This window comes from Tiliqua scincoides, chromosome 2 (assembly GCF_035046505.1).
Source record: "Tiliqua scincoides isolate rTilSci1 chromosome 2, rTilSci1.hap2, whole genome shotgun sequence".
Taxonomy (NCBI): Eukaryota; Metazoa; Chordata; class Lepidosauria; order Squamata; family Scincidae; genus Tiliqua; species Tiliqua scincoides.
The window spans coordinates 119,374,364-119,383,479 of record NC_089822.1 but is presented as its reverse complement, the minus strand read 5'-3'; the positions used below and the strand labels follow the sequence as shown (position 1 = coordinate 119,383,479).

The 9,116-nt window shown below is 47.1% G+C and overlaps 2 protein-coding genes across 5 annotated transcripts in view; one reads left to right on the top strand and one right to left on the bottom strand.

Annotated features, from left to right (window-relative positions):
• On the top strand, positions 1 to 8,805 carry LOC136639241 (uncharacterized). Its single transcript, XM_066613261.1, has 8 exons — positions 1 to 76; positions 2,486 to 2,739; positions 2,959 to 3,022; positions 5,341 to 5,468; positions 6,272 to 6,390; positions 7,535 to 7,670; positions 8,139 to 8,235; positions 8,410 to 8,805. The coding sequence occupies exons 1-8, from the start codon at positions 7 to 9 to the stop codon at positions 8,454 to 8,456; spliced, it is 915 nt and encodes a 304-aa protein (XP_066469358.1). The 5' UTR covers positions 1 to 6; the 3' UTR covers positions 8,457 to 8,805.
• The window catches only part of RBM10 (RNA binding motif protein 10), a 30,335-nt gene continuing 27,787 nt past the window's right edge, over positions 6,569 to 9,116 (bottom strand). For all 4 annotated transcript variants that reach the window (XM_066613256.1, XM_066613255.1, XM_066613260.1 and 1 more), the window contains exon 24: positions 6,569 to 8,971. In XM_066613256.1, coding sequence (XP_066469353.1) covers positions 8,846 to 8,971 — 126 coding nt within the window. In that variant the 3' untranslated portion in view covers positions 6,569 to 8,845. The remainder of the gene's footprint in view (positions 8,972 to 9,116) is intronic.

The window sequence follows — 9,116 nt, the reverse complement described above, 5'->3', positions numbered from 1 at the left end:
TCGGTCATGGCTGCTCCAGGATGGTCTGAGCGGGTTCGAGAGCTGCTTAAAAGAATGAACTCCTTCCATGGACCTGGTGCGGGGGAGAAGGGGCTGGGGGGGGGGGCTGGGGGGGTCAGGTGAGGTCCATGGGGTCGAAAGGAAGAGCAGGCTGCTTAATGGTGGGCTTTCCCAGTCGGTGGTGGTCCTTTCACTGAGCAAAGGGGTTCAATCAGTGGGGAAAGACCCAGAAATGATGAAGAAGACACGGGTGTAGAGTGAATGGGAAGCCTGGCCAGCAGTTCCTGGTCTGGCAGAGCCCCTTTCCCTCATCTTCTGCCTCCTCAGCAGGGATGTGCGGTGGGTGGAGAGGCAGGTGAGGCAGAGCGCATGGGTTGTGGGAGCTTGGGCACCTCCCATGGCGATGGCGCTTTTCGAAGGACTCTGGTGGGGAGGCTCTGCCTCACCTGCCACCCCACCCGCCGCACGTCCCTGCTGCTCAGCTGAACCCCTCAGCAAGTTCTCTTGCCACAGATGCCATTTGCCATACATAAGAACAGCCCCACTGGATCAGGCCATAGGCCCATCTCGTCCAGCTTCCTGTATCTCACAGCAGCCCACCAAATGCCCCAGGGAGCACATCAGATAACCTGCATCCTGGTGCCCTCCCTTGCATTGGCATTCTGACATAGCCCATTTCTAAAATCAGGAGGTTGCACATGCACATCATGGCTTGTAACCCGTAATGGATTTTTCCTCCAGAAACTTGTCCAATCCCCTTTTAAAGGCATCCAGGCCAGATGCCGTCACCACATCCTGTGGCAAGGAGTTCCACAGACTGACCACATGCTTTTGTCCTAACTCTCCCAACACTCAATTTTAGTGGATGTCCCCTGGTTCTGGAGTTATGTGAGAGTGAAAAGAGCATCTCCCTATCCACTCTGTCCATCCCCTGCATAATTTTGTATGTATCAGTCATGTCCCCCCTCAAGCGTCTCTTTTCTAGGCTGAAGAGGCCCAAACGCCGTAGTCTTTCCTCATAAGGAAGGTGCCCCAGCCCAGTAATCATTTTGTCACTCTCCTTTGCACCTTTTCCATTTCCACTATGTCCTTTCTGAGATGTGGTGACCAGAACTGGACACAGTACTCCAGGTGTGGCCTTACCATTGATTTGTACAACAGCATTATAATATTAGCCATTTTGTTCTCAATACCTTTTCTAATGATCCCAAGCATAGAATTGGCCTTCTTTACTGCCGCCGCACATTGGGTTGACACTTTCATTGACCTGTCCACCACCATCCCAAGATCTCTCTCCTGATCTCTCACAGCCAGCTCAGAACCCATCAGCCTATATGTAAAGTTTTGATTTTTTGCTCCAATGTGCATGACTTTGCACTTACTTACATTGAAACGCATCTGCCATTTTGCTGCCCGTTCTGCCAGTTTGGAGAGATCTGTCTGGTCTTCACCACTCAGAAAAGTTTGGTGTCATCTGCAAACTTAGCCACCTCACTGCTCAACCCTGTCTCCAGGTCATTTATGAAGAGGTTGAAAAGCACCGGTCCCAGGACAGATCCTATGGGCACACCGCTTTTCACCTCTCTCCATTGTGAAAATTGCCCATTGACACCCACTCTCTGCTTCCTGGTCTTCAACCAGGTCTCAGTCCAGGAGAGAACCTACCCTCTAATTCCCTGACTGTGGAGTTTTTTCATACATTCCAGCCCAGCCTCAGGTCAGTGGTTCTCAACGGGCAGCATGCGTATCACCAGCGGTACGTGAGTGGTACATGATGGGAGCTTCCAGTGGTGATAGAAAGCTACAGCTGGCGGGCAGAGCTCCAGCGCACAGTTCTCAAGTGCAAGAAAAAGCTCTTCTACCTGCCCCAGCCTTTTACTAACCATGGAAGCTCCTGTTGCAGTCTCCGAACCTAGAAGTAACTGGTGATGACATCATTGCCAGTTACTTCCATTAGTACCTCTGAGGACAGCGTCATGGCAAGTGAGACCTTGAATATTGTAGAAGCCTATTACCCTTGCAGTCTGGGGCTAGCATATTTACCAGGAAGCTAAGGGCCCAATCCTATCCTTACAACAACCCAGTAAACTATTACTGCAGTTTACTACCCTGCAAATTCAGTACTGCAGATCTGAGTCTGAGAGGGTGTGGCTTGCCTGACCTCTTAGTTAGATTGTGGAGATGTAGGATTTGAAGTAGAAAAGTCATGATTTGTGGCTCACTCTCTGAGCCTGTATGCTACACCCTCTTCTACAGGGTGGTAGTGGTGGTGTTTTTCTTTTTAAAACCCTATAGCTATTGCTTTCCCTAACTGATGTAAAGAAGATTCTGCAACAGCCATGTTAGAACTCATAAAACAGCACAAAATCAAAGGGACTCACCAAGCATTTCCTAAGAAAGCAATACAGTTAATTTAACCATAACTTATCTAGGGACTAGGCCTAGTGAACCGTAGAGGACTGATTTTTGTTTCTCTCCTTTGTAGGCTCTTCCAAAGCTCGGTGCTTGCCTTTTTTGGTGGCTGGGCAACAGGTAGGCCATGTATCTCAGTCTGTTGCCAAATGTCTCCAACATTATCCAGCTGTTTTCTCAGTGTTTCAGGCAGATGAAGCATCTGCATGCATAGAGCTTAACAAGCAACTGGTGTCTTTTGAACAACGAACATCTGCAGTGCAAGGGGTGCTCAAGGAACTGCGGGAGCAGCAAGCCTTTCCCTGTCTGAAAGAGTGGAGGGAAGAGGTGAGATGACTGGTCACTAGCCAGCAAGAAATGGAAAGGGATTAGATGCAGGCCTACGTTATGCATTTGTGCCTGTTTAGTTAATTTCAGGTAGCAAGAGTAACACTTAAGGGGCAACATATCCAACTCTCATTTAGAATAGCAGCGCAGGTAGGAGGGAGGTGGGATGGAGTTGTTAACCAGAGCTACTCATTAACCAAAACATGCTTTTTGGTACAGCTCTACAGTGTGATGCGCTATTTTTGTGACACACCTCTCTTTAGCATGGAGCGTGCTGCAACCCGTGAGTATGACTGTCTTGTTTGGGTTTATTTTTTAACTCACTTTCTTCATACTTCATGATGTATGGATGAGATGCAATAATTCATGAGTGATTAAGAAAGGACCTCGGTATTGCCAGTTCTGATTGAAACTATTTCTGTGCACAGCCACATTGCGCCATCGACAGTGGCTGCCAGATTGTCCCAATTTTGGGCCAAATGTTGCAAAGGGAGGGCAGGAGGGCCCACGCAAGGCCGGTGAAGCGACAAGTGCACAGTGCTCTGCTCACCTGCTGACTGTTGGGCCCGGCCAGCTCAGATGGTCTGTGGCTCACAGGGTTGGGAACTGCTGACATAAACAGAGATGGCAGATCTTTCCTCTAAGAAACTTCCATTTTAAATTTCCAAAATGGTAGGGAGAGCACAAAGGGAGATTTTTGGGCAGTGATCTAAGCAGGATGCACTTGAGTTCATGTCTAAGGTTCTATACTGTGTACCTACAATTACACTCACTGCTGTTTCTGTGAGGTAATACCAGAGCTTCTCCCAGGTGCAGTGGGACTGCAAGGATTGCGAAGTCTCCAGGATTTGCTTGGAAACTCCTGCTTGGAAATCAGCATCAATCTTCAGTTGACTACTAAAAGAAATCCTGGAGATTTCAACAGGATCTCCAAGAATTTCCCACATCACATCATGTTGGAAAAGAAATCAGTGGTCTGCAACAGACCCAAGTGCAGGCGCAATAGTTGACGGGGTTGCTTGAAGGTAGGGAACTGCTGATTTATATTGAGGAGGCTCAAATCAACCACCCATGGATAAAAAATATTTGAAAAAGATTCCCCCACTTCCTCCCTCCTGGCCTGCCAGCACTGCCCTTTGAAGTGCACTCTGTGCAACTGTAGGCTCTGGCTTACCGCTCTTCCTTCTCCACTTCTTGCAGCACCTCACCTGCTGGCTCCCTCCAGCCTTCAGCAGCTGTCAACATGCTATCAGTCAACCAGCCCGTTACTCAGGCAGGCCCCCTCTGGGTTTTAAAAGCCAGTCTGCATGTCCTTTTCCAGTGGACTTCAGGCAGAGCAGTGCTACATGGTCCCCAGAGCAGCAGCAGTGCTTCAGAGGCATGCAAGCTACAAGGCTAAGATCTGCCAAACTGAAATATCACTAGTGGAAGTTATACCACTGGGTGAAACAGTACCACTGTGGGGGTCCGGTTTTGACTTACTACTTGGTTTTCTGTAGTGCTATACCATGTTATAGTTTCACATCAGAGCTGGAACAGATCTGTGGAGCTTTGGCCTGTATTGTGATATTACATCATATAAGGTAGCAAATTTGCAATAAGAAGTAGATTAATTCCTCCAGGGCTAAATAGCATTTTCAGATTAAGAATGTGAAACAAATAGACATTGCTCCCTTTAGCTAAATATGTCAAACGCTATTTTTCCGTACTTATATTGTGCTTAACTATGCAGAAGTATCTCTGTTCACATATGAAGAGCCCCCATTCCATTTGGCATTGGTGGCAAAACCCAGAAGTGCCATACTATTTTTATTTTTTACAGTTTATACCCCCTTCCTCTAAGGAGCTCAGGGTGGTGTGCATGGTTCCTCCCCTCCTTATCTCCTCACAACAACACTGTGTGGTAGGTGAGGCTGAGAAATGGTGACTGCCAAAGCTTCTTCCCCCAGGAAACTTCAAGGATCAGTGGGGATTTGAACCTTGATATTCCAGGTCTCAGTCCAACTTTGAAACCACCACATCATCCTGGCTACTGGGGCCCTGGTCAGGTTGGAAACACCTGCTGTGGGAGGTTGCAACACCCTGGTTGGAAATTACTGCACTAGAGCTACTCTTTGTGTTTACTGTTTCTGCCTATAAACTAAGCACTGGTCTGCCAGCAACAGAGAGATGAGCAGATTATGCTCAGAGTTCTAACAAGCATGCTTTCTGTGCCAAATTAGGATTCTTGAATATTTTGACCATCACATTAATGTAAAAGGTTTAACCTAACCACAGTGGAGGAACACATACTGACACTGCACAAGAAACATCTACCTAAGCACGAACAGTACCTTGGAGAAGAGTTTTGTGGCCATGAACCATGCTCCATACGCTTTCTTAACCCCCACTGCCCTTTCCTTGCCAAAGCTTTCTACCTCCTATAACATCCTGGAAATTGCATGAAGTATACAATGCATGCTTTTGTAACTTAGTAGAATATGAGTTTTCTTGGAATATGTTTGTAGAGAGTGCGCAAAGACTAGGCCCTGTCATATCCATGCTACTGTTCTTTCGTTCAAACAAGGCTTTAACATTCATTTATCCTTTTCTTGCATCCAGCATTACTGGGAGTGAAGCGCTATGGTGCCCATTTGAATGGCTACACTTGGCGAAAAGGGCAGATGTACATGTGGCTGGCCCGCAGGGCCCTGAACAAACCCACGTACCCTGGCTTGTTAGATAATCTGGTAAGACACAAAAGGGGAAGACTTAGAGCCCAATCCTGAGCTTGGCTGTAAAGCACGTTTGCGAGGGTTAGCACCGGCTGAGTGCCAGAGCTAGCCCAGCATGAGCCCATGGTGGGCCAGCTCCGGTGCTGGCCTACGTTCTGCCGCCCAGCAGTTGCCCAGACCACCCAGCAACAGAGAGGTGAGTGGGAGTGTGGGGGAAGGTGGGGAGGTGGTGTTCTGAGATGGCACCAATAGAGCTCTGCTGCACCAGATCCAGATCCCCGTTTCGGATTGTGTGGCCCGACATGGTACTCTTCGATTCTGCACCAGCAACAAGTAGCCCCATTGCAGGGCTGTTTCCCTTACTCATGGGAATGGGATGGAAATCCCCTTCTCCTGAGGCTGTGGCAACGGCTGCCCAAGGCACGTTGGATGCTGCAGGTGCCATTCTGGCACCATGGCAGCCCCGCGCACCAGCCAACCCATCCTGCTTTTCCTCTTTATTCTGGGGGTGGGAATAAGCTTACAACAGTCAAAGTTCACTTTCTAAATCTGTGCCACAATCAGGGAGAATAGGCTTTCGCTTGCCCCACCCTGGTACCAGCACAGATTAGAAACAGCCTTTGTTAGTTATACAGAACACCAACCCAAGTATTTACATTGATAGATACCACTAAGCTCCCCCTCCCCTTCTGTTAAAGGTGGAGGCCCTCACGATCTCTGTTCTGCCAGCTACTGAGATGTTTGGGGGGGGATCCTTGTCTGGCAGGAAGAGATTTACTGTAGTAGTTCAATGTTGTCACTCATTTTAATCCTATTAGGCAGCTGGTGGCATTGCAACGGAGTTGGGGGTCAGAGAGACATTAGTGAAGGAATGCCAGGAAGAAGCTTGCATCCCTGCTTCTCTCTCTGCACAAGCCAAAGCTGTTGGCACTATCAGGTACAGTAAGCTATCCCACATTCAGCAAAACAAGGTGCTGTAGCCAAGGTTGCATGGCCACAGCTAAGTGGACCTTCATGTTTAGGCCAACAGGGAAATGGAAAACAGCAGAGCCAGGGAATAAGCAATAGATTTGTATTCTGTGCATCTGCAAATTCATTGCACGAGGACAGAAGCTTGTATTTTGCATTCAAACTTCAGTTTTTAAAAAAGTGTGTAGCTCTGTTAGTGCACAGGCTTAGAAATTAGGGAAGGTGGAAAGGTTTTCTACAGTAAAGGCGGCAGAGCTCTACCCAGTTTGTACCTCTTCCCCTTAGCAATTCTTTTTCTGTGGCCTTCTATCTCACAGCTGCTACTGATATGTGCCTCTTGCTTGCCACAAACAAAACCTAATGCACTGAAATATGAATCATGAAAACAGTTATCTGTAATCTGTTATATAGCTGTAATTGCATGAACTATATCAGAGTTCTTCAACTGATGAATTCCAACAGTGCCACTACCTGCATTTGATCTGAAGCTTTGGGTGAGACAGGAGCCAAGGGTCCTATATGAGAAAGATCCAGCCAGATACTTCAGTGGGCTTTGCTCAGCCCTCCCCTTCCACTAGCTGCAGTACCATCTCCCCTCCTCTCCCATCTTCAAAACCCAGCATGCTACCACCATTCTAGTCACTTCCCTGTCAATTAGTCAGAAAGGAAAGGGGCAAAATTACTGTAGCAGTGCCCATATATTGACTACCACCAAGCAGGGATGAAAGGAGCTACAACCAAGCAGTTACTGGGCCCCATGTGACAAGTTTGGGTCTGAGATGGAACCAAGCTCTTGACAAACTGAAGAGTACTGAATTATACAGCTAATACAAAACACACAACCTGTGTAGAACCAGACCAAAAATAGCTAGGACATGATCTCTGAATACCATTCCCAATTTTAATGGGAATCCAGTCAGCAAGGCTAAGCCACTGCCAGAAGGATGGTTGTGGCTGCTTGGGAGACAAGGCATATCTCCTTGTGATCAGATCATTTTTCCCCAGAGAGATGTGAGAACATAATCTGTACTGGTTATACACTCTGTACTTCCAAGCAGGCAAATCACTTTTTGTCTTAAGTACTGCTAAACAGTTCTCCTTACTATCTACAGCTACACCTATGAGGGCACACATGGAACCATCTATCCCGAATGCCAGTTTGTATTTGACCTGGAGCTGCCTGAAGAGTTTGTGCCTCAGGTGGGGGATGGAGAAGTGCAGGAGTTCTACCTGTGGCCGCTTGATAAGGTTGGTAGATAACTTTACTTAGCAAGAGCAAGAGCAGTGGCCAGAATTCAGTACCAGAGAGGAATAATGGAGGGCCAGGAGCATCTCTCCCCTATCCCAACTTCAGAATCTAGATAGAGAAATGGCTTTGCCCACAAACTAGCTTTGATAAAGTAATCATCACAATTTTCTAACAAGGAAGATGAGCTGTTCCTCTGCAGCTGCAGTTCTCCCACTGGCTACTAGTTAATTACAGTACTAAATTTTACTACACTCCTCCCCTTCTGTAGACATTGGTTTGAATTTGAGCCACTTGATTTGTTCTACAGTCATATATATAAGAGCATGGCGATTCCTATCTCTGTATACATTCTCACAAATTCTAGGTTAAGGTAGCTGTGATTCAACCCTAGATAAGATTGAGTCATAGAAAACCCTAGTGTCACTCCTGACCATACAAGTGAGCTGCAAGGGATTCCTCCTATTCAGGTAAAAGAAGCTATTGGATCTGCAGACTTCAAACCCAACTGTGCAATGGTGGCACTGGATTTTCTCATCAGGCATAGCTACATCGAACCTGATAAAGGTAGGCAGGTCTGTGGCCTGGGAAGCCACATAGTATTTTCTGGTGAAAAGGAACCAGGGCATGGGAGAAGATAGCCAGGGTCTGAATTTAAGGAGAGGAGGCCATGTAGAAGGCATAGGAGAACCACTATGGTAGGTACAGAGAGTACTTCTTCTCATTCCATTTTCCCTTCAGAGCCTCATTATGTAGAATTGGTGGAAGGACTGCATCGGAAACTCTGAAGTTCAAAGACTGCTGCTCAGCGTGTGGATACAGACATCACCAAAGACTGGGCTGAGGTTGGCAGGGCAGATGATTTCCACTGAGAGACAGACTACAAACAGATTCCTCAATGGCTTCATATTTCTAACCAGGCCTGTGTGCAAGGCCTACAGTTCAAAGGATTGCTGTATTGAACTCAAACAGAATACTTCATCTTATACACAAGGACTCCCAGAAGCACTTGACAGTTTGTTTACAGCATGTAAAACCCACTCCATTGTCCATTTCAACATTTAATTAAAAAAAGTCAACCAAAGAAACTTTGTGTGAAAGTCAGGGTGTTATGTACGTGGTAGTAGGGAGACAGTCAGCAGCAAAATACTGTACAGGTGGGTGATCGTCCCAGGGCTCATTCTGTCTCATTGAAACGAGTTAGCATCGTCTTGTGCAATGCCTCCCGATAGGACTCTGATGCTACTGCCCCATAGGAGCTTCCACGTGCACCTAGGCCAGACCCACGCACCCGTGTCTGGGCCTAGGAAAAAAGAAAAACACACAACGTAAGTACCACAGAGAGGCTAGCGCACTTTAATAGTTGGAAATGACCCTTCTGAGCCACTTTGCTCTGAATTTTTGGACCATTTTCTTCTCCCTGAAACTACCCTCTCCTAACTGCATAA